At 46.5% G+C, this 25621-nt stretch overlaps 8 protein-coding genes across 9 annotated transcripts; 6 read left to right on the top strand and 2 right to left on the bottom strand.

The window, feature by feature from the left end:
• Positions 1–16: 16 nt before the first annotated feature.
• LOC27209398 (trypsin alpha) lies at positions 17–943 on the top strand. The gene has a single exon (XM_016184832.1). It carries the CDS (start codon positions 110–112, stop codon positions 878–880), a length of 771 nt encoding a protein of 256 aa, XP_016027021.1. The 5' UTR covers positions 17–109; the 3' UTR covers positions 881–943.
• A 1492-nt stretch (positions 944–2435) lies between these two features.
• LOC6733989 (trypsin theta) lies at positions 2436–3277 on the top strand. Its single transcript, XM_002080997.4, has one exon. It carries the CDS (start codon positions 2459–2461, stop codon positions 3245–3247), a length of 789 nt encoding a protein of 262 aa, XP_002081033.1. The 5' UTR covers positions 2436–2458; the 3' UTR covers positions 3248–3277.
• A 484-nt stretch (positions 3278–3761) lies between these two features.
• LOC6733988 (trypsin eta) lies at positions 3762–4640 on the top strand. The gene has a single exon (XM_002080996.4). It carries the CDS (start codon positions 3805–3807, stop codon positions 4591–4593), a length of 789 nt encoding a protein of 262 aa, XP_002081032.1. The 5' UTR covers positions 3762–3804; the 3' UTR covers positions 4594–4640.
• Positions 4641–5081: 441 nt separating this feature from the next.
• Positions 5082–6044, top strand: LOC120284364 (trypsin zeta). The gene has a single exon (XM_039291562.2). The coding sequence runs from the start codon at positions 5128–5130 to the stop codon at positions 5968–5970; it is 843 nt and encodes a 280-aa protein (XP_039147496.1). The 5' UTR covers positions 5082–5127; the 3' UTR covers positions 5971–6044.
• A 450-nt stretch (positions 6045–6494) lies between these two features.
• LOC6733987 (trypsin eta) lies at positions 6495–7455 on the top strand. The gene has a single exon (XM_016182294.3). It carries the CDS (start codon positions 6554–6556, stop codon positions 7355–7357), a length of 804 nt encoding a protein of 267 aa, XP_016027020.2. The 5' UTR covers positions 6495–6553; the 3' UTR covers positions 7358–7455.
• Positions 7456–7457: 2 nt separating this feature from the next.
• LOC6733985 (trypsin-7) lies at positions 7458–8424 on the bottom strand. Its single transcript, XM_002080993.4, has one exon. It carries the CDS (start codon positions 8387–8389, stop codon positions 7571–7573), a length of 819 nt encoding a protein of 272 aa, XP_002081029.2. The 5' UTR covers positions 8390–8424; the 3' UTR covers positions 7458–7570.
• A 384-nt stretch (positions 8425–8808) lies between these two features.
• LOC6739381 lies at positions 8809–19405 on the bottom strand. Of its 2 annotated transcripts, none has more exons than XM_016172206.3 (9): positions 18855–19405; positions 15706–16005; positions 15041–15139; positions 14781–14975; positions 14015–14125; positions 13398–13724; positions 12857–13332; positions 12560–12802; positions 8809–12425 (listed from the first exon to the last, which is right to left on the bottom strand). In XM_016172206.3, exons 2-9 carry the CDS (start codon positions 15944–15946, stop codon positions 9234–9236), a joined length of 4884 nt encoding a protein of 1627 aa, XP_016027018.1. In that variant the 5' UTR covers positions 15947–16005; positions 18855–19405; the 3' UTR covers positions 8809–9233. The 2 variants fall into 2 exon arrangements, with proteins under 2 accessions (XP_016027018.1, XP_016027017.1); XM_016172205.3 differs by having other exon boundaries at positions 12560–12778.
• A 4294-nt stretch (positions 19406–23699) lies between these two features.
• Positions 23700–25373, top strand: LOC6733983 (odorant receptor 47b). The gene is made up of 6 exons (XM_002080991.4): positions 23700–23849; positions 23914–24082; positions 24145–24662; positions 24721–24928; positions 25049–25207; positions 25267–25373. The coding sequence occupies exons 1-6, from the start codon at positions 23716–23718 to the stop codon at positions 25315–25317; spliced, it is 1239 nt and encodes a 412-aa protein (XP_002081027.1). The 5' UTR covers positions 23700–23715; the 3' UTR covers positions 25318–25373.
• Positions 25374–25621: the final 248 nt, after the last annotated feature.

The raw sequence follows: 25621 nt of genomic DNA, 5'->3' as shown, positions 1-25621 counted from the left end.
TCGCAGGTGTAAAGCCCTCGAACTTGCGGCTAGATAAGAAATGTAGTGCGGGCTGTATATAAGGTTGGACGGGCGGCATGTAAGGCAGCACTTGCTAGCACCGCCCATCATGTTGAAGATCGTGATCCTCTTGTCCGCCGTGGTCTGCGCCCTGGGAGGCACCGTCCCTGAGGGACTCCTGCCCCAGTTGGACGGCCGCATTGTCGGCGGCTCTGCTACCACCATCAGCAGCTTCCCCTGGCAGATCTCCCTGCAGCGTAATGGAGGCCACTCCTGCGGTGGATCCATCTACTCTGCCAACATCATTGTGACCGCCGCTCACTGCCTGCAGTCCGTGTCCGCTTCCGTCCTGCAGGTCCGTGCTGGATCCACCTACTGGAGCTCTGGCGGCGTCGTCTCCAAGGTCGCTGCCTTCCGCAACCACGAGGGATACAACGCTAACACCATGGTCAACGACATCGCTGTCATCCGTCTGAGCTCTTCCCTGAGCTTCAGCTCGAACATCAAGGCTATTAGCCTGGCCACCTACAACCCAGCTAACGGAGCCTCTGCCGCCGTTTCCGGTTGGGGTACCCAGTCGTCCGGATCCAGCTCCATTCCCTCCCAGCTGCAGTACGTGAACGTGAACATCGTTAGCCAAAGCAAGTGTGCTTCCTCCACCTACGGATACGGTAGCCAGATCCGCAGCACCATGATCTGCGCTGCTGCCAGCGGCAAGGATGCCTGCCAGGGTGACTCCGGTGGCCCACTGGTCTCCGGCGGAGTTCTCGTCGGTGTTGTCTCCTGGGGATACGGATGCGCTTACGCCAACTACCCCGGTGTCTACGCCGATGTTTCTGTCCTCCGCACCTGGGTGGTGAGCACTGCTAACAGCATCTAAGCGAATACCCTGTAGGTTGGATGTGTCGAAATCCTTCAATAAATATTTCCCATTCAGAACATAGATGATTTGTATTTGGTGTGGGAATTTTTTTGGGTTTACAAAATCTTCATCGTACTTGTGTATTAAGTTCGAGTTTAAGTTAGTGGTTAAGCCTAAAGAAAAAGCTAGAGGAAGTTAAATGTATTACACATACCATACATTGAAATAGGGAAACACTTCTCAAGGTTGCCCACGTCACAGCTCTTATCTTTTGTAGGGTTCACGGGTATTCACATAAAGTACGATAATTCGACGCACCTTCTGTGATTTCTCCGACCGATTTCAATGGGCTCAAGTGGCTAAGGGTAAACATTTGTCCAGGACCAATCTAATCAACTTCGAGTGCATCGCGTGGCTAGGGTTCCAATTCATCTTCCATTGATAAGTTGAGTGATGGTCTGGACAGCTGTGGCAAGATTAATTAGCCGGAAAAAAAAGGAATAGATAAGATTGCGCAGATTTGGACACTTGAAGTTGAACGCTTTGGTGAACCATGACTGGTGAAATACTGGGCAGTGTGAATAGATGGTAGAATTGGATTGTCTTCTGTTCTTTTTCTTATATTTGTGAATTAATTGCAACAACAATTGCAAATGAATAAACAATTTGCCATATTTGTAGCCGATAATGGTGTTTATAAAAAGTTCCATTATCAGTTCCATAATAAAGTTGAATTTTGCCATTTTTAAGTAGAAATTTTGATTGGCAGAGGGTCGTTCGTATAGCCACCCCTTATTTTAACGGGTATTTCCAACTCGACATAGCATTGGTGACGTTTGTGGTAATTTCTGCTTTTAATGACCCATTCAAATTGTCTCTGCTATGACTTAACCTACTTATTGGGAATTACGTGTCATAGGAATCACCTTTTCCATTTCGGAAATGTGGTAAAAGTTATATCTTTGCATGTGAAATTTCCAGTAAACCTCAATTAGGTGAAGGAGTGTCTTGCCTAAGACTCACATATCCATGAACACCAACGTCAAGTGACAATCAACACAAATTCATATCTAATATTTAATTATACGTTAAGAAAGTATGTCAGAACATTTGGTATGAAATCAAATAAATCCTAGTAGTAGTACAAATCCTAGTAAAATACACAAAATGTATTTATGCACATAGTTCTTGGACAATACTCGTTAAAAGCCATAAATGTTTTATTTGGGTCATCGCTTATTTTTTAAACTGGAATATTATAAAGGTGTGTCTTGTTAAAAGCTTCTCTAATCACCTAGAATGACAAGGTCAAAATATGAGGACAAGCTATCTATCTATCTATATCTAATAAAACCCGTTGAAGTGCCGACTTCCGAGTTTTGACTGGTGCTGATTGATAGCAAGTCCGATTGATAAGAAACAAGTCTACTGCCTTCTAGAGCACGGTATGCTAATTCCATGGATCAAAAGATCGACCGATACTGTCAGCTGGCCACTCCATGGTTAACATTCCACCCACTTCATCAGCCTATACGCGCCTGATGGAAAGTTATAAATGTCTGCCATGTCTCGCTGATTGGTCAGTGTTTTTCCAGAATGCACGGATTAGTGGTTCTTTTAGTTTGCTTGGCTGTGGGTTCCGCCTGTGCCGGCACAGTCGGGGTCTCCAATGGTGATCCCTTCGAGCGCGACGGTCGCATTGTGGGCGGCGAGGATACAACAATCGGAGCGCATCCCTACCAGGTCTCCCTGCAGACCAAGAGTGGCTCCCACTTCTGTGGTGGTAGTTTGATCAACGAAGACACTGTGGTCACGGCCGCTCACTGTCTGGTGGGAAGGAAGATCTCCAAGGTGTTCGTGCGCCTCGGTTCCACGCTCTACAATGAGGGTGGAATAGTGGTCGCTGTGCGGGCGTTGGCCTACAATGAGGACTATAACTCTAAGACCATGGAGAACGACGTGGGCATATTGAAGCTGGACGAGAAGGTGAAGGAAACCGAAGACATTCGTTACATCGAACTGGCCACGGAAACTCCGCCCACTGGCACCACCGCTGTGGTCACCGGCTGGGGCTCCAAGTGCTACTTCTGGTGCATGACCCTGCCCAAGACGCTCCAGGAGGTGTTTGTCAGCATTGTGGACTGGAAGACGTGCGCATCGGATGAGTACAAGTACGGTGAGATCATCTACGACAGCATGGTGTGTGCCTATGAGAAGAAGAAGGACGCCTGCCAAGGAGATTCCGGTGGTCCTCTGGCGGTCGGTAACACCCTGGTGGGTATCGTGTCCTGGGGATATGCCTGTGCTTCGAACCTACTGCCCGGTGTTTACTCCGATGTGCCCACTTTGCGAAAGTGGATCCTGAATGCAACCGAAACTTTGTAGATATAACTAATAAACTAGACTGGCATACTAGAGGGTATACTTTCGGGGATTATATAGCGACTAGAAATCAAAAAGCTTTCTAGCCCTAATTGTTTTTAAGATTCATATGGATGATATATGTATTTATGATTTATGGCAAATTTGGTTTTTGCTTTTTTAAGCCTTTTAGCCAATGTATGTGACTCAGTAAAATTAGTATTGACTAAATTGTAAATATATGTATATTAACGAGCCATGATCATTTGCTAGTTTTTTTTTAATTGCTCCAAAAAGAGGAAAAGTGTTTGATATACATTTTATTTAACCAATCAAAGCTTTTAATTGCTTTAAGTAGCTATTAAATATTTGATCACCCTGATACGCCTGTACTAAGGCTAATTAATGGGCTTTATTCTTAGTCAGCTATGGTTCAAGAGAACAGCTACCACTCTCGGATGGCCATCTTATCGGTGTTAAAATAAAAGCAGTTTATTGACCAATTTGCGATATGAGCCAAAGCTTTTCGTTGATTTCGAGCAAAGTAAAAGATTCGATTTAGTCACTCTCCGAACAACAAAATGAACAAAGTCATATTACGCATTCTTGCGCTGCTATTTCTTCTGGGAATCGATGCAGTATCGTCGCAACCAGATGGCCGGATAGTTGGTGGTGGAGATACATCTAGTTACTATACCAAATATGTGGTGCAGCTGCGCAGGCGCAGTTCTTCGAGTAGCGCCTACGCCCAAACCTGCGGTGGATGCATCCTGGACGAGGTGACAATAGCAACCGCAGCACATTGTGTCTACAACCGCGAGGCGGAGAATTTCCTGGTGGTGGCTGGAGACGACAGTCGTGGGGGTATGAATGGCGTGGTGGTGCGAGTTTCCAAATTGATTCCCCACGAGTTGTACAACTCTTCCACTATGGATAACGATATTGCCCTGGTGGTTGTGGATCCTCCTCTGCCCTTGGCTAGCTTTAGCACTATGGAAGCCATTGAAATCGCCTCGGAGCAACCAGCCGATGGAGTTCAGGCCACAATCAGTGGATGGGGTTACACCAAAGAGAATGGCTTGTCCTCCGATCAACTGCAGCAGGTTAAGGTACCAGTTGTCGATTCCGAAAAGTGCCAGGAAGCCTACTACTGGAGACCGATCAGCGAGGGCATGCTCTGCGCCGGACTATCGGAGGGCGGAAAGGATGCCTGCCAGGGAGATTCCGGAGGACCTCTGGTTGTTGCTAACAAGCTGGCCGGCATTGTTTCCTGGGGAGAAGGATGCGCACGTCCAAATTATCCCGGCGTTTACGCTAATGTCGCTTACTTTAAGGACTGGATAGCCAAACAGCGAGCATCTTATGTATAACTGAGGGGATGTAGGTACATTATATATAATGTCAAATAAAAGAACGTACTACAAACGCAAAACGTCTTTATAGTTCAGACAACTTATATACCCGATTAAAAAAACTGCAGTTATCAAAGCATATATAAGTTCGGTAATAAACTCTTTATTGGAAATACTGACCAATAAGTCCACAGTTCAGTTTTCAAGCGAATCATTGTTTACCTTTAGATTTAAAACCCGAAATTAAACAGAAGAATTATATGTTTCAAAATTCAAAAAAATAATTGTAGCCATATCCTTGCACAAAAGAAAATAGCTTACAAGTATTGTTAGTTGCATAAATTAAATGTTAAACGGTTTAAATCAATCCCAATTATGTTACCCAGTGTTATGGTAGCCTATAAATCCTAATCGCTCGTAGTAACGAATGACCATGCATATCCATTATAAAATTTATGATTCCTATATTCGAATCGACCGTTAGATAAGCCATGGAATTGCCGGCCAAAAAGTTTGGGCCTTCAGTTCCGTATTCTCCTTGCCTTTGTAAACATGTCGAGCTCTTGGCTGGTTTGCCTATTGGCCTTTCTCGTCAGTTTGGTGGCCTTGACTCAAGGTCTTCCCCTTCTGGAGGACCTGGATGAGAAGAGCGTTCCGGGAGGCCGCATTGTGGGTGGCTATGCGACGGACATAGCGCAGGTCCCGTACCAGATTTCCCTGCGCTACAAGGGTATCAGCACGCCGGAGAATCCCTATCGCCATCGTTGCGGAGGATCCATTTTCAATGAGACCACAATAGTGACAGCGGCGCACTGCGTCATCGGAACGGTGGCCAGTCAATATAAGGTTGTGGCCGGGACCAATTTCCAAACCGGATCCGATGGCGTTATCACCAATGTCAAGCAGATCGTTATGCACGAAGGTTACTACTCGGGAGCTGCCTACAACAACGACATTGCCATTCTGTTTGTGGATCCTCCATTGCCGCTCAACAACTTCACCATCAAGGCCATTCAGCTGGCCTCGGAACAACCAATTGAGGGAACGGTCAGCAAGGTCAGCGGATGGGGAACCACTTCTCCCGGCGGCTACTCCTCGAACCAACTGCTTGCGGTCGATGTCCCGATTGTGAGCAACGAGCTCTGTGACCAGGACTACGAGGACTTCGGCGACGAGACCTACCACATCACATCGGCCATGTTGTGTGCCGGGAAACGGGGTGTCGGTGGTGCGGATGCCTGCCAGGGTGATTCCGGAGGACCGTTGGCGGTGCGCGATGTGCTCTATGGAGTCGTGTCTTGGGGCAACAGTTGCGCACTGCCCAATTATCCCGGCGTCTATGCCAATGTGGCGAACCTGAGGCCTTGGATCGATGCCGTTCTGGCGGGGCTCTAAATTAATTATATCACCCATTCCACGTTTTGTAAATAAATTGGCTTCTGCAGCCACGTGCCCTGGGGTTTTCCAAACTGAACGTTTTTATTAATCTTTTCCCAATAAAATCAGCTTAATCAATGATTAGATGAACCTTGAGCGGGTGGATTATGACTTGTCTGGCTTCCAAGAAATCAAAACCGATTCAAAAAACATTTGAACAAATCCCCAAAAGTATGCAATAAATTTAGGCTTAGAGTGGACCAAAGTTCATAAGACATGGAAAGTATTGGGATTGATTTCTACGCTCTTAAACATTATTATTGGCGCCTAGTTATTTATATGACCAATAAAGGCATTCTTAGTTATATCACTTGGCCTTAATATAAGCTTTCTCCGAAGAGAAACAGTAAGGATTAACGTATTATTTACACCAATAATGTGTCACTTGGATTGACATTATCTTGGTCGGACCCTGTGCTCACACCGCTATCAGAAGCTATCTTGAGCACCGACCATTAAGTCAATCGGTATGTTCAACCTAGCTAAGTCTAAATTGAAATCCGTAATCAGTTCGATTGGAACCTCACACCCGTGCGAATCGATGGAACGTGCGATGTGCATACCGCTACTGTTGTTGGCCATTGGGTTCGCCTCCGTTATATCCATTTCCGGCCAACCGGAGGGCAGGATAATTAATGGCACTACGGTAGATATTGCCCGTCATCCATATCTTGTCTCCCTTCGCTATCGCCGGGATGAGGAGTCCAGCTACAAGCACGAATGTGCCGGTGTCATCATCTCGGAGCAGGCTTTGATCACCAGTGCTCAGTGCCTCTATGGCTTGCCCGAGGAAACTAAACTGCTGGCTGTGGCCGGAGCAAACACCCGCAATGGAACCGATGGATTTATTTACCCAGTAGCCAATTGGACCCATCATCCGAACTACGATCCCGTGACAGTTGACAATGATATTGGTGTCCTCCTCCTGGACACACCCCTCAACCTCACGCACTTCGGAATAAGCTCAATTGGTATCCGCCCGGAGCGTCCTGCAGTGGGAAGACTGGCCACTGTAGCCGGATGGGGCTACAGGGAGGAGTGGGGACCCTCCAGCTACAAACTGGAGCAGACCGAAGTTCCAGTTGTGAGCTCAGAGCAGTGCACTCAAATCTACGGCGCTGGCGAGGTCACCGAGCGGATGATCTGTGCGGGATTCGTAGCTCAAGGAGGCAGTGACGCCTGCCAAGGCGACACCGGTGGCCCCCTGGTCATCGATGGTCAGCTGGTGGGCCTGGTGTCCTGGGGACGTGGATGTGCCCGACCCAACTACCCCACCGTCTACTGCTACGTGGCCAGCTTTGTGGATTGGATCGAGGAAACCATAGCTGCTGCTGGAGGGCAATAAACATAGGCATTTTCATGGCAATCGATACGCTATCTTTAAGTGGTTACCGCCGGATAGAGCTACCTAATTTAATAATAAAACCGTAATCAAACAAACAATATACTACGTTATCGTCTGTATTGGCCATTTCTTACGCAATTCGAAGATGTAAAAGGTTTTGAGTTGATCGAGGCTAGTTACAAGACGTTTGAATGGTAATTTGACTTAATATTATTACAGAAAGTCGATTTTGCCCACACTCTCTTTATCCGCAACGGTCTCCACCAGCCAATCGTGAACATCCGGTACGGAGCAATAGACTCCGGGGTATTTCTCACGGGCACAGCCCGTTCCCCAGGACACAATGCCCAGGAGTGTGTTGTTGTAGACCAGCGGACCACCGGAATCTCCCTGGCATGCATCCTTTCCACCTCCGTTGACTCCGGCGCAAAGCATTCGACTGGTCAGCATAATGGAATAGGCGCTCTTGCAGTTCGAGTTGTCGACCACATTGACGCTGACCTCCTGCAGGACGTCGGAGATGGTTCCGCCTTCGCTGGTGGTTCCCCAGCCCGTCACGGTAACGGGTGTATCATGATCGGGTCGCTCCTTGGCCAACTCAATTGGCTGCACTGCGTCGTTGAACTTGAAGTCCCCATCCAGGATCAGAATTGCCGCATCGTAGTCGTTGTTCAGAGTGCGGTACTTAGGATGAATGATGATCTCACGGACGGCCAACTCCTGCTGCGGACCTGTGGGGAACCAGATGTTCGAGGAACCAGCCACAATGGTAAGGTTTTCCGGTCCGCTCAACGTGTTCACACAATGGGCAGCGCTAATGATCTGGTTTGATCTGTAAATGGTGCCTCCGCATCGGTGATTTCCTCTGTACCTCATCGAGATCTGATGCGGATAGTGGGTGATGTTCGTGTCCTGTCCACCGACAATGCGTCCATCGAGCTTCGGTATTTGAACCTCTTCGTTCCGGTTGATAGGATCTGCCAGGGAGCAGCCCACTCCGAGCACCAGAAACACAACCAAAATCCGTGACATTTTCGAGCAACTGAACGACAAAGTAGCGCTATGTGTAGATTTATAGAATACTCGTATCCTTATCTATCGACTGTAGATTGGGATTGGATTGCCGATTACTTGGTAATCTAATGATAGTTTTCGTAATCAAGAAACAGACATGAACAATGGCTAGTCATAAATCTTGGCCACAATTCTTTCTGCCGTTTTTCCCAGATTACGTTTCTGGTCTATCCATGAGTGGTGACCTTGCAAGTTGGTTTTGGTAAGTCAATAAACCCATCATTGATTATCTCGCTTTTCTAACTAGCTTTCACTAACTATTTATGTATGTACATATTTTATGTTGGTGGCTTGGTAAATTTATTACTACCCAAAAGCAGGCTACACCTTCTCTCTTTTTATATAAAATATTTATTATTTTACATAAGTATAACATTATTACGATAGCTTAAGTATAATACATTTACACTGACACTAACACTAAGATTGCACATTTCCGGCCCAAGACTGCTGACATTTATCACAATACGCATCCGTTACGATACTAAACGATATATAATGTTGATTGATTGCACTTACATTTCTTAGGGCTTGGGTTCGATTCCTTCTTCTATTTTGATATACTGTTGGTACCTGCACTTTGCGTATTGGATGCAGTTCCCCAGGGTTTCAGTTCCTAAGTACTAAAGATTATCAGCTAGCTTAGATGTATTAAAATTGCACCTTGTGGTTTGGCAAGAATCTCTAAGTTATTGCACTGATTGTTGCTATTGCGTTTCTTAAGTCTTAAAAAGTAAGTCTTTCGTCATTTTTTCATATTGCACGACCCTAGAAACTATTTATGCATTCGGCTATGCTTATTCTAACTCTTCCTAATCATCTTGTAGAGCACGGAGTGCGTTTCTATGCTCTCTGCCCCGGACTCCCACATGTCCTCCGCGTTGGTCTCCTCGTCCGTTTCCGAAGATCCACAGCAGGTGCTTCGTCCGCGTCCATTTTCATCCGAGGAGTAGGATGACATTGTGGTGGTGCTGCCCCGCACGTTTCGCTCCTGCGAATTCGTTTGGGAATGGGAACGGGTCAGAGTTTTATCAGATTCCGCATCGCTGAGATCACAAGCAACGACTGCGTTGTTTTCCGGCGATCGACGACTGTGACCCGGAGAGACCATGTGCTCGAGGTCCTCGAACCGATTGTCATTCGGACCGCTTTCCTCCTCATTGTCCTCGATGGTGTCCACCCGAATGATCTGTCCGCGTCCACACGGCATCTTGAAATTATACCGATCGTAGACATTTCGCTTGTACAGCTCCGTGGAATCGGTGCTCATGTATCCGCTGTCCAGTTGACCAAAGCGTTGCTCGTAATACGTTTGGCTACCCGGTTGCCCCATACCAGCGGACTGAGCTGCATCTTCGATAATGGAGGCAATGCCGTCATCCTCGAGGAACCCGGCAGCATTTTTGCTACCATATGTAGGTGCTGGACTTTGGCTGGGACTAAACTTGTTGGCCGCCATGGTGACAAACTTTCGCCACGCATTCTTCAGGTCCTTGGCTTTTTTGGCGCGATCCTTTAGTCCAATGGCAATCTGCATTCCAGCCGTGAGCTGGGCCTGTTCGATTTCGCAGCGATACACAGTTTGAACGTTTCCGCCGGAACTAGCATTTCCGGAACTACTTGCCGCTCGCTGGGGATAGGCAATGCCCACTGGAACTCCGGCGTTCCTGTACATTTCCTTTGTTCGCTCGGAAAGATGACTGCTACTCCGATTCGAGCGTGAGCTTATGGACAGCGCATCGAACTGGGCCACATCCACTTCCTTTAGGTTCTTATTGCTGCCACCGAACTCCGGCTCGGGGGCAACGTCCTTTGGGGAATCCGCACCAGCTTTTGAAACCTCCTCCCGCTGACTTTTCCGTCGATTGAGATACTTCGTCAGACTGTAGTCATTGCGCAGGCTGTTGATCTTTTTGTTGTAAATCCCTTCGTAGTCCTCTTCCGGTATCTTAGCATTGATTTTGGGGGATCTGGAACGCTTTGCATGAGTTCTCTCTTCGGTGGTTGTCGATATAGCACTGGACATGGTATTATTGCAGGAGTTCTCGAACTCCGAGGTGCCTGTGATCTCACTGTGCAGGCTGTAGGCATCTTCATCTGGAGCCTGATGTTCCGATGAGTTTGGGGGAGGAGGTGGTAGTGGTCGTTTGCTTTGCACCAACGGTGGGCAGTAATGCTGATTGACCTTTGGTCGAGAAGGAGGAGCTTTATCCGCCGCCTTCGGTGATGAAATCGTAATTGTGGTCTTGTTTACTTTTGTGATGTCCATCACTGAGTGGGTTGGTGAGGTCTCCATCAGACGCTGGCGACGAGAGTGCTTGGCCTCCAGGGTGAGAATACGCCCCTCCTCTTCCGGTGTTTGTGCAACCTTCTTCTCGTACTTGGTGCTCTCCTGGGCGATTAAAGGCGACTCATAGATCTCTCTCAAGTTCCTAAATGAGTTGCTGGATCGGAGGATGAAGGAAGCGGTCCTTGGCTTAATGCCCTGGTTGGGTGCAGGACTGATTTGCCGACTCAAATCCGGCAGAGAACTGATCTGGCTGAAGTCCGAGTCGACTGGCTTGTGCCCATCCCAAGCTGAAATGTCGCAGAAGCTCTGCTTCTTGGGCTTGCGATCCAGGGTATCCGGCTCGAATTGATCGCTATCCGTTCGCTCCAGATCGGAAGGGGGTTCATGTTCCACCTCGATGGTCATGCTTCCCCGAAAGGGCGTGTCATATTTGATACGAGCTGCCGCCTCCTTCTTCCTTTGTTGCTGTCCAGGATGTGGATGCTGGTGCTTTGCAGCCAGACGCTTCTTCATCTCGCCCTCCTTGCGAAATCCGTCCATACGATCGTAAACGGTGTGACTGATCTCCATCTCCTCCTCGAGCGGCAGAGCGGTACTCAAGCTTGGACTCAATTGGGAACTGACATCGGATGAAGGTGAACTGGACGAGTGGGAACTCTTGCGTTTGCTGGGTTCCAGACGTTCCAGACTATCCGTTTCGTAGTCCACGATCAGATACTGCGGCGATTTCCTTCTATAAATCGGAGAATCGGGTTGGAACTGTTTAAGAGATTTACGGCTGAGGGAGCTGTAATCCGGAGTGGGCACCGATGGTATGCTACTCTGCGTACTGCTATATATATCCTTGATTCGTTTCTCTATGGTGCTATCGTAATCGGGCGTTGGAATATGCGCTGCAAACTCGCGCTTCAAGGAATCATAGATGACCTCCGCCGGTTTCATGTTCCTCAGCATGTTGTAGTGCTGCCGATCGAAGGAGGTGAGCGAAGTGGGCGTTGAGTTAGCGGCAGCGAACTGATCCAGAACCTCGCTACGCTTCTTCATCGATTTGGAGCGACTGGAGGCACTGCGCAATGAGGCCGCAGGTGAGTCTGCCAGCATGAACTTGGGATTATTGTAGATTTCCCCGCCGGTCTCTGCGAATCCATAGACATTGGCTGCCACGGAAAAGGCAGAGAATCCCTCATAAGTGCTACCCACGTTTGTCTTCGGCTTGGGTGACTGTTCTGGACTGCTCTTTCCGGTGCTTCGGCTAGAATGTGGACCCGAAGACGCTGGAGAAGATGACTTTGCATTACCTTCATCTGCTTTTAATTTCTGCATTGGAGGTGGTGGTGGTCGCTCCTTGGGCGCGCTTATCTCCTTTCTCAATGAACCCTTGTTGGGAGATCCGGATGATGGCTTCTTTGCCGTCGGTGGAGCAGGTCTGTCGAGCGTCTTCTGTGCCGGAGTCGCATCCGAGTTGGGTACACTTTGCAGCCACTGCTCGATGCTGTTCCGCTTGTCGCCCATTCCCTTTCCCGCCAGACTCTGCTGTAGCGGAATATTGAACATGGTGGGTGAACTGGAACTGGACTCCGGGTGCTGCTCCTCCGGAATTATGTTCAGAGAGGGTTGGTAACGCTTTGAGGCCATTTTGTACTTGGCAATGGCGATGACCTCGCGAATCTTCTGCAGGAACTCAATGGCAGCTTGAGGCGGTTCCTGAAAAGTTGGTAAAAAAAAGAACGGGTATACAATAAAACATTATTAATTATTTTTACCAAGTTTTTTAAGGTTTTAATTATTTTTAACCCTCATACTTAAATATTTTCATGCATTTGTAAAGTAAAACTTACCGCTAGTAGATGAGGCTCAAAATAAGCGGGATTGAAGTAGAGCTTCTTGCGCACATTGCCACTGACCATGGCACGCAAGTTCTCCAGCTTCTCCTCGCTCATGAGCTCATCGATTACGGCCACATTTTCAGCGGGCAGACACTCGTTGTCCTGCAGGAAGTCATCCACATCCATTGCAGCATTATCTGTTCCACCCGAAGGCTTCGGCGACTTGCTGAGCTGTGGATGCACCAGCACAGATGTCTATAAATTATAGTTCTGTATATTTCATCAATCAGAATTATATAGCCAACCCACCTTGATCTTTTCCTCCATTTCGCACTCAGAATTCGAATTTGAAATATCGCTGGCGAAACCGGAATTGTGTTCTCGTTCACTCAACTGTGGAAAATGCTGCAGCAAGGGATTATTTTTCACAATGCCCATATCCTCTTTTAAACTGCCGATACTCGTACGTGTATTGGACTCATTTCCATTCCCCAGACCCATGCTATTGGAGGAGTATATACTACCCACTCGGCTAAAGGGTGCTCCATACGTAACCTGATCATTCTTAGGGTAATTGATGTCGTTTGTCAGATTGTCTAGGGAATGACGAGAGCTGTGCCGCTTTCGTTTCTTCATGTAAAGATATAGAAACACTGAGGCCACATAGATGAGACCCAAGAGCAGACTGCAGATCCCAATGACCACGTACTCCCGCATGGTCATGCCATCCGAAGTGGAGGCCAAAGTGGTGGAGTTGGCTGGTTGGAAAAAGACCTCGGGGACATCTGTACATATAACGAGGTTAGGATAAGATTGGATTTCTTTGATATTATTCATTATGAATACTCACTGTGGGCATATTTCACAGGACTGCCATTCACTCTGAAGGCCACACACGGTGAGTGGACATTCCTGGGCGGCATGAGCGGCTCACCCTTGACGTGACTGCTGGCATTCAGGGCCACCGTCATATCGCGACACACCAGATGCACCACAATCAGGCGACCCTGCATCTTCTGGCGCAGATCAGCTTCACCCAGCCACAGGAGGAAGCTGCGTCCCTCATCGCGGAACATGCGAAACGGGTAGTCGGTGTCTATGGGGTTCCGCAGATCCGACCAGCCATTGGAACCCAGGTACTGGGCTCCGGTTACCGCGCAAACGGGTGTGTGAATGCCTAAAAAGTTGAAAATGACAGTAAATGCCATTAATGAGCCAAAAGAATACACAGACTTTCACTAATTTACCCCAACTGTTTACTTGATAAAATTTATAACTATATTGTTCAATAAAACTTATTTAAAAATTGGTATTTAACAGTAATTAGAAACCAGTTGTACGTAATTTATTGATTATTATAGCTTGAGATCGAGTATCTTCCAAATGATGTATAAAAAGTAATAATTTCTGAGATACAACAATTATTATAGCAACTGAAAAGTTGTATTTTGAGCTTCAGCTACTTACTGGCAAAGCTGATCTCCCTGCTGGGATAGATGATCTGACCCTTGAGCGGCAGGAAGACAAAGGGTATCTTTTCCGAGGAGGAACCACTCACGAATGGCGACAGGGAGCACTCTGCAACAATGAGCGGAAAAATGGGAAGCGATTAGGTACTGGAGGTTGTGGGAAAGTACGTTCAAATGGCAGCGATAACGATCGACGCTTATCAATTACGAGTCGGAATTGGTAGTGAAACTACATATCTGTGCTGTTGTTTTTCCGGCCAGCCCAGCTCTTACTTTCGGTCCGACTTGGAGTCCGATTCCAAGTCCAATTCCAATTCCAATTCCGACTCCAACTCCAATTCCGATCTTCGGGTCGGATTCCAAGCCTGTGTGTTAGAGTTAGACCCCGAAATGGCAGCGGTCTCAGATTGTTTATGTTGGCAGACGACGGGCGAAAGTTTCCTTTCATTCATTAGCAGCGGGGAAACAAGCGATTTGTTCAATAATAATAACATTTTTTCCCTCTTTGCGTCACGTTTCGTTTTCATTCTGCAGCCCTGCACAATTTCAGTGGCGCTTATTACAGCATTTCTTTCATTCGGCTGGGCTTTTTTTTTCGATTTTTTCTCCACTTTTTTAGTTGGGCAACCATTGTGCTCGGATATGACAAAACAATGGATGGATGGATGGATAGTGTCTCACATGTGGGAGCGACTCCCACCGCGAAATGGAGCACACAATTTGGCTTTTGGAATCGCTGGATGGCTTCCGCAATGCACACTTACCATGTATGTCGTCCACGCAAATGCCCAGATCCTCGCGATAGGCCCGCTGATAGGGAAGACATCGACAGGTGCACCCAGTCTCGCCGCTCGCATCCCCGTTCGCCACTTGACCGCGACCCTTCTGCAACTTGAGGCGACGGGTCAGGAGCTCCATTTGACCGCCGCCCAAAGACGAGGTCGCCGGATTGAGTCCATCTATGGATTGGTGGATTTTCTCGGATTATGACAGGCACACATTACCATGCTAATCTCTCGCTTACCGTTGCCTTGACCGCTTCCATCGCCGGTCGAACGCACCAGCGATGCTGTGCCACTTGAGAGTCCGATGCAGGTGTCCGCGGTGCAGGCGCTGCTTAAACCTGCGCAGAGAAAACATTAAGATGGATTGAGTCGGGACTTCACAACGTCTTCAACCGATTGACGGCTAATCAGACCCAACCGGACCGGGCCGGGCCAGACCTTACTGGCAAAATTAATGCTGCTGTCAGCGGATCAGCCACGAAAAACCGACGCATCATCCAGTCGAAGAAGCCACATGCCAAGGCAACTGGCCAATGACAGTGACACTGGCACTGCGATCGGAAAAATACGCAAGACTCCAATACTCTTGCCATATATGAGCAAAATAATAAAGTTGGAAAATGTGGCAACAAATTGCTCTTGAAAATAACATTTTTATTAAGCAAAGAAAAGTTAAGCATTTTATAGATCATCTATCGCAATAATAACGGAACACACTTCTAACGTCAAATATATTCTTAATTTAAAACATTGCTTAAATAGCGTTCAAAATCATTTATTGCCGCATAAATTTAGAAATGGATGAGTTCTAGCTAAGCTAACGTGAAAACATTCAATGAATGAATCAATGAATTCGAGCCCGTTGTTCTTTGATATTCAAGCTATTTCCAAGTGGTTAACTCACCGCTCGTGTGGAAGGTATCGCCGTCGTGCTGTCGTGTCAGATTGATGAGCTGCCCGTTGGTCTGCTGCAGTTCCTCGAGCAGCAAGCTGGCCGGCATCAGTGGCTCCTCGCCGAGATCTTCGCTGGGATAGTGGTTCCTCGCCCTCGGGTGGGCGAGCGGTCGGGCAGCCGAAGTGGGCGTGGCAGGCGGAAGGGTGACGACAGCGAGCAGAAGGAGCAGCGGTAAGGATTGGAGCCGCATCTTAACAGCAACATAGCTGGATGGAACGCACTCTGGGGTATTCGACGCCGCAGCTGCAACTGGTTGAGTGGAGGAGGGTGGGCGGTGGTGGAGTGGAGTGGAGTGGAGTAAAAGAAAACAAGCACTAATTAATTAAAAATAAGTCCAAATTCGTAGCTAGCGAAACGAAACCAGCTAGCCAGTTGACATTCTTTGGGGCCCCGCTTAATGAGGCAGAAATTGTTTGGTCCGTTTTGCTGGAAATGCTGAAATGGAGCAACATCTACATCCAGTTGGTGCTAGTTTGCCGGTGGCTAACGGACAACATTTAAACAAATGTTGCAATTAAAACTCGTTCTGGCGGCAAGTGTATACTTATTGGCTGGGACACGGCGAGGAGCGGGCATAATGCTGCACTGGATCAAGTGCGTCGCAGTGGGAAAACTGTATAGCGTTTACCGTTACCAAAAGCCACGCTGCACTTGGCTCAGAACACCCCGTTTATACCGCTAATCAGTTGCACTTTAGTAGCTGCTTTCGGCCAGGCCAATTTACATAAATATTTCACACACACAGCGCGCGAAGGCACCACAGAAAAATTATTGGGGACTCCTAACTGTTCATATCTACGAGTTCTACTGATCTCAGAAGACTGTGCTTGTTTTTTTTATTTTTTTTTTCTGTGCTTTGCTTTTTTGGCTCTTCAAAAGAAGAACAAAAGAGACGGGTGCGTAGAGGTAAAGGCATATTATCTGGAGTCATAATGTGCGCGCGAATGAATGAGAGAAGAAAGCGATAAAAAGCAACAGTTGCGGCCTAATTTGAAAGTAAAATTTCTTTACAAAACGCAGTAGAACATAGCAACAAAAACGACGAGCAGCGCAGTAAAGTTCGTTGCCTAAGTCTTTTGATTGACCAGTGCTGGCATCATAATCGCCATCCATCTACATTGGAGTCTACAAGCTTAGCCAGCTCTAGCTCCATCGCCATCTCCATCTATCACTCGACCTGCTGTACAGTTATGGCATTTAAAAACAAACAACAATAACATTTCCATTATTTCTCTTTCTTTTCCAATATGTTTACGACTTTGCCATAGTTATTCGGATTTGGTTTGATTTTGGGTTATCTAGTCTCGCTTTTCGGCTTGTCTGCATTTTCGAAACGAATTTAATGGCAGTAATGACCTGCTTTTCGCTTTTCCAACTGCAACATCAGCAACGCTCACAGAGCAATACCAACTGAAACTGATGCGATTTTGATGATGCTGGGAAAAAGACAAAAAAAAAAGAAGAAAACTTTTGCTAATTCTGAGATCTGTTATTTGTGGTCTGTAGCCATATGCAGTCGCTGGATTACTTCTCCATGGGGCACCTGTGCAGGGTCTTGACTCTTGCGCACTCGACTAAACTCAATTAACAGGTAATTGAACCCAACTGCATAAATTAGCCATATTCCATCTACTCCATCTCATTTCAGCCCATTGCAGCCCATCATCCGCCGCCATGTACGCGATCATTAATTATTGGGCAACACGAAAGAGCGTGTGCGCATTGTTCTAAGTCTGTGCATAAATTTATCCATAATAAACAAGTGGCGGTTGTCCGAAACCCAACATGATCGACGCGGCACATACCCCTAAAATTCTGGACTTGCCCAACGGAGCGGAAAGTGCACCAAATCCTCAACTGACCATTGAATTTGGTGTGCTAAGAAGCGAAATGTGGTTTATTTATTTAACGAGGAAATATTTATACTTTAGTATACTTTACGATGAGTTTTCTTATATTCGCTTCTCTTTATTTCATTTTATATGTAATTAATTAAAACCAACTAAATAAAAACTAATTTGTTCAAGATTTTAGTCACTTTTTGGCAAACGCAACCAGTCAGCTAATGGTTAGTTAATGGCCAACTTATTGTTTACGATTGCTGGTCTAAGCGCAGTTAAGTTAAAAATAGCATTTTAAAAGGGTTCATTATTAGCCCATTGAAACAGTTAAACTTTCAATGGCTTGCTTTCTAATGCCGGATAAAAATAACTTTCAATTTGTGAAAATCACCCAAGTCATTTAAGCGCTTTTCTAGACCTTAAATGGGTATTATTTTCTAAATCAGAATACTATATTCGAACTGGGCACAAGTTGGTCATACCCCGCAGAAAGCTACGTGCTCTGCAAGGGTGTAGAAATTACCACAACGCATTCTAACCTGGCCATTGCAATTCACATGAACATGCACCGACCATGGAGCTGGAGCTGGAGTTGGCGCTGGCTGCAACTCCAACTCCAAACTCCGGGCACCAGATGATGGGCCCATTGTCTGGCCGGAGCTGCCGCTACACTTCCGAGTGCAGTCGACGTCACACTCGGCGTACTTTTAACACTTAGAACACGCTAGCAGCAGCGGAGCAGCATGAAGGCAGCCGATTAGCTGGAAACTCTGGAGCATCATCCCAGCCATTCCAGCGCAATAACAAATTTCAAATTTATTCCGCTGTTATTTTTATTATTATTATTTTGTGTTAGCGGCTCCCGGCTCCGCAGTCCATTGTGCTGGCCAGAGGAGCGCATCATTTGCTCGCCGCCTTAATGTGCTTTAATACGTACTTAGGCCCGCCAACTTAGGGCCAACTTGGACTTGGCCGGCTGTCCAACGGTTTCGGCCGTTTGTTTAGACCGAATTACGACGGTGCAATGCCCGGCGTTTTGCTTTGGCGTTTTTTTCTACCCCAAATTACTTTCTCCCGAATAAAAGAAAAAAGATTTTCAATTTGGGAGAGTGCCCATGCCCAGTGACCTAAACTCAATTGGCAATGGTCTGATTAGCCGGAGCCAAGGGCCAAAGCAAGCCCTTTATGCCAGCACAGAAACCAAATCTAGATCTGTTCGCGCGATATTCCAATTTTAGTTTCATGTCATTTACTCACATTGCAGAGCCCGGTTGCAGTTCAGGTGAATAAATTAACACCTTTGGCCGTTTATTTTCCCGACAAGGCACAACCAGGATTACTTTTCGCACATAAACTTAAGCGGTTTCTTTTTCGGTTTTAACTTGGTTAACTTGCTTAACTTCACTTTGCATCTGCTGGCATTTTCACACATTTCTTCGGCAGCATTTTCTGCACGTTTTTCAGCATTTTTGAAACATCTTCATCTCGTGCCACACACTAAATAACACATAAACAACCAGAGTCGCGCTAACTGTTATTGCTATTGTTTTTAGAAAATTCGCTTCGGTTTCTTTTGTTTTCCTCCGTTTTGGCCGCAAAGAAAGCGAAGGCAGCGGCGGCTTTTCTTCGCGAATGGGGGTTTCGTGGGATTTTCCTCGATATCTTTCGAACCGCTAAGACGTCTATCAAGGTCGCCGTCGGTGGAGCGACTGCCAAAGCAATCGCAGCTCAAAGAAACCAAAGCCGAATCCGAACACTGAAGACTGTAGACTGTAGACTGAAGCCCGAAGAAAAGTTCCGGAGAGAGGCGGTGCGCTCTTAAACGAGTTTTCTTTTCTGCTCCACGCTCTTATATCTTGAAAGTATAAGTTCGGTCCGTTTGTGTTTTGACAAATTGTACAACCAAACAGCCGAACAGCCAACTGCTGGCTATAGCTGCGTGTTGTGATGTGTGAAGGCGAAGATCTCTAACTGTAGACTAATTAACAAAGACTGGGACAGGTTCTGCATCGCGCATACGCCGTGTGGCCGGCGGTAGAAATGACAGGAATCCCCAGTACCGTTCGAAGATTCACGCTCCAGTTTGATAAAAGCTGCGGACCAAGAAAAAAGACGTCATTTGTCATTGGTTCAACTCAATTTATGACAATTTACTCGCTTTAGTTGCGCTCGAGTGCAGCTGCACTTCATGGAATCTGCAAGATCTGCAGATTCACGATCTTTAGATCGGAAAAACCATGAGCAGAACAAGTGAAAACTTTCGAAATGTTCCACGGCAGGTGGAGTTATGGGGCTGCCTCAAATTACACAGCCAATCTGTTTGACATAAGCGAGTTATAACATATATAGTAAGGCGGTCGGGGCAACAAGCCAAAAAGACAATTACCGCAAACGGGTTTCAATTAAAAACAGTTAAGCAGTGGCACAAAACGACAAAAAAACAAAAAAAAATATATATATAAATTTATAGAAATATTGGCATCTCCTTTTGCCGGCGCTGCGTACGTGCAGTTTCCCAGTTGGAGACTGCAAAGCTACGCCAGTCTTCAGTATGCAGTTTGTTGCAGTCTTCAATGCGCAGGCTACAGTCCGCAGTCTACAGTCTACAGTCTTCGTCTTCATTCCCATCGCGTCTGGCCAATAATTATACTTTAGTTGGCGACGCTGCCGCTGCAACTATTTGCTTTGGCTGCATTTACAGTTTTGGTCTTTTTTTTGCCGCTAAAGTTGCCGCCCGTCATTTAGAAAGTTTTAGTTTCGTAGATCTCCATCTAATGATACCCAGCGTCCCGCCTTCTTGCAGCCACTACTCCACATTATCGTCCAAATACAGTTCTCGAGAATGGGCCTTCGATCGTTTATTTATACTTTTATGACTGTGTCTATCTGCATTTTATGACGCTCACTGTTCGAATTTGTATTTCTGTGTCAATCGGATTCGGAGCTCGGAATCTCTGGATCAGTGGTGCTCCTGCTCCTCTGGGCTCTTCTTATCTCTCGGGCTGGAATAAATTTGTGGTCGATTTAGCGTTGCGTTACCTACACACAATTGACCGCGTATCTGTTCGCCATTTACCCATGCATGATCCATAAATCTTTAACTGTAAAAAGAAGCCCGATCGAGGTCCAGGTCCAGGTCCAGGTCTTCGCTCCAGTCCGGATCCACATGCACATCCAAGTCCTCGTCCTCGTCCATGTCCATGCCATGTCGTGGTCCAACTTATGCAAACTTTGGGCACACGTCGCTGGTTGGCCGCCGGCTGCGGTGAGTCGTCTGATCTGCTGCTGCTGGAAAACTGGGAAACCAGTTCACGTCTGGGATGCGTACACAGGGAGAAAAGTTAGGAATGTCGAGGGGATACATGGTGCGAGTAATGAAGTATTAAATTAAGCATTTAGTGTATAGAACTTAGAACTCAAACGCCTAATGGTATACCCTTTCAACTTGTCTTATTGGCTAGCTGTTTAAACCAAAGTTGTGCAATATAAGTTAATGGAATTTCCTAATATTTCTTGCAGTGGTACGTAGATCCCCCTCTGTCCACTAATTCCCTGCTTTTCGCCTCATCTCGGCTTGTTATTGATACGCTGGTGGCGGAGTGGAGTGTGTGGTGCCTCCGGCCGAGCTAAACAAACTTGCAATTGTATTCATAAATAACGATTGAGAAATGTGTTCTTTTTTCCACGTCTGCGGTCGCGCACTTATTACCAATTGCTTCTGCAATAAACATGAAAATGCGCTCATTGAACTTGGTCCACTTCGAGTCCGGAGTCCATAACGGTTAATGGAGGATGCGAGTGTCTGTACAGCTGTCCAGGGTTGGTAATTATTGGAGCTCTCTACTTATAAACCATCTCTGCATCCATTTAAATGGCTATTTGAATATGGTCAAATGGGAATGTAGGTGGGTTCAGTTGGCCCTAATGGTTTAACTGCTTCCAGAATAACTTAACTTGAACTTGACTTATAATTCTGCACCATCAACTATTTGTCAACTATTTTCTAAAAGTTGTATGACAAGTGTTTTCTATCCTTTACCAGATCTAATTAAACACACATGACGCACATTAATTATTTATAAATACGGAACGGTGTGCCTTATTCCCCTGCAACTCTTTATGGGTACTTAAAATCAGGTGTAAAACCATAATCTATATGGCTACCGTTTACGCTGCGTCACTTTTAATTGCTTCTAAAGTTTAATGGCTATCGCAGAAATAATTGTCCACCCAAGTTAAGAAGAGTAATTAAAAAGTCCAGAACTCTTTAACTAGCACTAAACATCAGGTGTCAATCGGTGGTAATTTCGCCAAACACACTGATAATTGTTATTACTTTCGTTGCCCAGATTGAATAATTAAACTCCCCAAGCAGGAGGCGAATCTTCATTACCAAGAATCCCCATTGCGTGTGGTTAGGTTATGGATGTGGTTCTGCCGTTTTGATGGCTTGGCAAAGTGGCGTATGACGGCGCCATGGGGTTGCGTGTGCATCCTGGCCAAGATCCAATAGCTCCATTACCCTTCGGGCCTTGGGCGGCCGAGTTCCGGAGCCTATCCATCCATCGCAACGGTTGATTGACAGACAACAAGCCAAATGCATTTCAATTAAACGCTAACCGCTACGAATATTTCCATTTCTGGGTGAGTTGAGTTACTGATACCGTGTGTGTTTGCTGGTTCCCGTGTCTGGTCAGGTGTGCTCTGATCTGCAGCTTTTTTCGTGACCAGAGCCAGGCAATCCAAAGCAATCCGAAACGAATCGAAACGAACCGAACCCAAACCCGTAGGAGAACAATTCCAGAACAGCGGTCAACTCATCAGTATGCTGTATAAATTAGAGCATCAAACGGCGCTTTGCCAACTCGGAACTGGTCTATACTGTTAGTGCTACAGCACCACTATCCACTAGCCACTATCCAGTAACCCCATCCACATTCAACTATTCAACTGTGGATGAGGTGGTGCATGTGGTTGCAAACGCTTCTGGCTGGCTTCGCATGGGATGGGATGAGTTTGGATGGGATGTGTTGGGATGGAATAGCATACGATGGCATGGCATGGCATCGAATGGAATGGAATGGGATGGAGTTCAATGACGAGGCGCGGAGTCATCGACGCAACTTGTGCACATATTGTTGCAAAATTGATATCAATTTGTTTTAATGGTCGGCCCATTATGGTACCATTATATGGTTAGTCCGTGGGTTATAATAAAACACACTTTATTACAAGCATTACGGGCGACGCGCGCCAACAGGCCAACAACTGTGGGGCTATTGACTCGGATTGCATGGACTGCCTGGACTCCCTGGACTCGCTGGACTCAGGGGTCTGGTCTAATCCCAGATTGATTCCAATGGCCTTGCTAAATGCCCATATCCAGCCATCAGACGGTGGCATTAGCATGTTAGCATCGAAGCGGATATCCAGTGGTCCATCAAAGACACCAGAACCAGTATGGAGGCCACGGCTGGATTATGACGAAAAGTGTGCTGGCGAAATTTGAATATCGAACTGGATTTCCTCCGGCTCATACATATATCGGTGTCTCTGCGGGGCCTTTGGAGATCCTGATTAAGACATAACTCATTGTATACCGTTTAGTTATGCAGATGGGGTCCAGCCATGGAAGTGATATGCTACAGGAAGTTTATGAGCCAGGTTGATTGAACCCAACCCAGCGCAACTATTTGCTTCGTTGGGTGGAGTGAGGAGCACTTTGCGATGATCATGTTTTGCTATACGCTTCAAAAATTGTGAATAAACAGAATTCGCCATTTATGCAATATACAATATATTATACATTGTTCTTAATGATGCTGATGATCTAATGAGCACCTGAGTCACGCGAAGTTGGGTTCATTGAACGATGTGGAGCGATGTGACCGAAGGGTCCATCAAACTATATCATCCGATGAGTAACTGAAAATCGATCGGAGCAGTGCGATTTGCAGCACATGTTCCCAATGCAATCAAATCATTTAAGGAAATCTACTCAGTGGGCGTTTTTTGCAAAACAATTGCTTATAAACATGGTAATTAGACCCTGGAGGCCTCCTTGCACATATAAAAGGAACTGACCGCCCGCCTGGAGCTCAGTTCATACTTTTGCGCCATGAACGACTCGGGTTATCAATCAAATCTCAGCCTTCTGCGGGTTTTCCTCGACGAGTTCCGATCGGTTATGCGGCAGGAAAGTCCCGGTCTCATCCCACGCCTGGCTTTTAACTATGTTCGCGCCTTCCTGAGGTGAGTCTGGCATCGTCCATCACTCGGTCCAATCTTTATAATCCACTTTTTGCCATACCCACAGTTTGCTCTGCCAGTATCCCAACAAGAAGTTGGCCAGACTGCCCCTGTACCGATGGATCAACTTGTTCATCATGTGCAATGTGATGACCACTTTCTGGACCATGTTCGTGGCCCTGCCCGAGTCGAAGAACGTGATCGAAATGGGCGACGACTTGGTTTGGATTTCGGGGGTGAGATTTACTGATTCACCCACTTGCAAATGAACAAACTAATGGCTATTTCTGTGTGATAGATGGCACTGGTGTTCACCAAGATCTGTTACATGCATTTCCGCTGCAACGAGATCGATGAACTTATTTGGGATTTTGACTACTACAACCGGGAGCTAAGACCCTTTAATATCGATGAGGAGGTGTTGGGTTGGCAGAGACTGTGCTACGTTATAGAATCGGGTCTATATATCAACTGCTTTTGCCTGGTCAACTTCTTCAGTGCCGCTATTTTCCTGCAACCTCTGTTGGGCGACGGAAAGCTGCCCTTTCACTGCGTCTATCCGTTTCAATGGCATCGCTTGGATCTGCATCCCTACACGTTCTGGTTCCTCTACATCTGGCAGAGTCTGACCTCGCAGCACAACCTAATGAGCATCCTAATGGTGGACATGGTGGGCATATCCACGTTTCTCCAGACGGCGCTCAATCTCAAGTTGCTATGCATCGAGATGAGGAAGCTGGGGGAAATGGAGGTCAGTGATAAGAGGTTCCACGAGGAGTTTTGTCGTGTGGTTCGCTTCCACCAGCACATTATCAAGTAAGTTTTATGTGCCCGGTTACAAGTACTACAGGCGTTTTTTTTTTTTTTTTGGCAGATTGGTGGGGAAAGCCAATAGAGCTTTCAATGGCGCCTTCAATGCACAGTTGATGGCCAGTTTCTCTCTGATTTCCATATCCACTTTCGAGACCATGGCTGCAGCTGCTGTCGATCCCAAAATGGCCGCCAAGTTCGTGCTACTCATGCTGGTGGCATTCATTCAACTGTCGCTTTGGTGCGTCTCCGGAACTTTGGTTTATACTCAGGTATGTTATTTAAAAACTTTAAGATAAATGAATAAACGAATGAGAAACAATCACTAGATATTGAAAGCTTATTGAAATTTAGTTATTTTAAGATTTCCCCTGTTCTACTTTCATCAACAGTCTGTCGAGGTGGCTCAGGCTGCTTTTGACATCAACGATTGGCACACCAAATCGCCAGGCATCCAGAGGGATATATCCTTTGTGATACTACGAGCCCAGAAACCCCTGATGTATGTGGCCGAACCCTTTCTGCCCTTCACCCTGGGAACCTATATGCTTGTAAGGATACAAAAATATATATATTAAAAGATATCACAATATCAACCGTTCATTTTCAGGTTCTGAAGAATTGCTATCGTTTGCTGGCCCTGATGCAAGAATCGATGTAGTTTGTAGTGTTTATGGCTTGTGAAAATAAAAGTTGGACTTTTTCTGGCCATTTGCATTTGCATGGCTCGTTTGGGTTGTCGCCGCGCCCATTGACACTCGGTTTCAACAATGGGGTCGGCCCACGCACACCCAGCGGCGACAGGTGCAACCCAGCTGCAAAGTGCAGAGGAGGAGCCCTAGCCCGAGCCCGAGCCCATGATGCAGTGCCTCTGGAGCCAGCCTCGAACTTATTCAGACGTGACACGCATTGTCATGATCTGACCCAACGGCAGACAAAGAGGAGCGGTGATCGTTTAGTATTTG

The sequence above is a fragment of the Drosophila simulans genome, chromosome 2R (genome assembly GCF_016746395.2).
Source record: "Drosophila simulans strain w501 chromosome 2R, Prin_Dsim_3.1, whole genome shotgun sequence".
Classification (NCBI taxonomy): Eukaryota; Metazoa; Arthropoda; class Insecta; order Diptera; family Drosophilidae; genus Drosophila; species Drosophila simulans.
Note: the sequence above shows the minus strand (reverse complement) of the source record. Positions and strands in the feature narration are given on the sequence as shown.

What these genes read in the sequence shown, in the direction of transcription:
- LOC27209398 (XM_016184832.1), top strand. Translation starts at nt 110, where the DNA reads ATGTTGAAGATCGTGATCCTCTTGTCCGCCGTGGTCTGCGCCCTGGGA.
- LOC6733989 (XM_002080997.4), top strand. Translation starts at nt 2,459, where the DNA reads ATGCACGGATTAGTGGTTCTTTTAGTTTGCTTGGCTGTGGGTTCCGCC.
- LOC6733988 (XM_002080996.4), top strand. Translation starts at nt 3,805, where the DNA reads ATGAACAAAGTCATATTACGCATTCTTGCGCTGCTATTTCTTCTGGGA.
- LOC120284364 (XM_039291562.2), top strand. Translation starts at nt 5,128, where the DNA reads ATGTCGAGCTCTTGGCTGGTTTGCCTATTGGCCTTTCTCGTCAGTTTG.
- LOC6733987 (XM_016182294.3), top strand. Translation starts at nt 6,554, where the DNA reads ATGGAACGTGCGATGTGCATACCGCTACTGTTGTTGGCCATTGGGTTC.
- LOC6733985 (XM_002080993.4), bottom strand. Translation starts at nt 8,389, where the DNA reads ATGTCACGGATTTTGGTTGTGTTTCTGGTGCTCGGAGTGGGCTGCTCC.
- LOC6739381 (XM_016172206.3), bottom strand. Translation starts at nt 15,946, where the DNA reads ATGCGGCTCCAATCCTTACCGCTGCTCCTTCTGCTCGCTGTCGTCACC. An exon ending in TTGCGTGGACGACATACATG is followed by an intron (nt 14,126 to 14,780) that starts GTAAGTGTGCAT and finishes TCATTGTTGCAG; the next exon opens with AGTGCTCCCTGTCGCCATTC. An exon ending in CAGGGAGATCAGCTTTGCCA is followed by an intron (nt 13,725 to 14,014) that starts GTAAGTAGCTGA and finishes TCAACTTTTTAG; the next exon opens with GCATTCACACACCCGTTTGC.
- LOC6733983 (XM_002080991.4), top strand. Translation starts at nt 23,716, where the DNA reads ATGAACGACTCGGGTTATCAATCAAATCTCAGCCTTCTGCGGGTTTTC. An exon ending in ACTTGGTTTGGATTTCGGGG is followed by an intron (nt 24,083 to 24,144) that starts GTGAGATTTACT and finishes TCTGTGTGATAG; the next exon opens with ATGGCACTGGTGTTCACCAA. An exon ending in TTCCACCAGCACATTATCAA is followed by an intron (nt 24,663 to 24,720) that starts GTAAGTTTTATG and finishes TTTTTTTGGCAG; the next exon opens with ATTGGTGGGGAAAGCCAATA.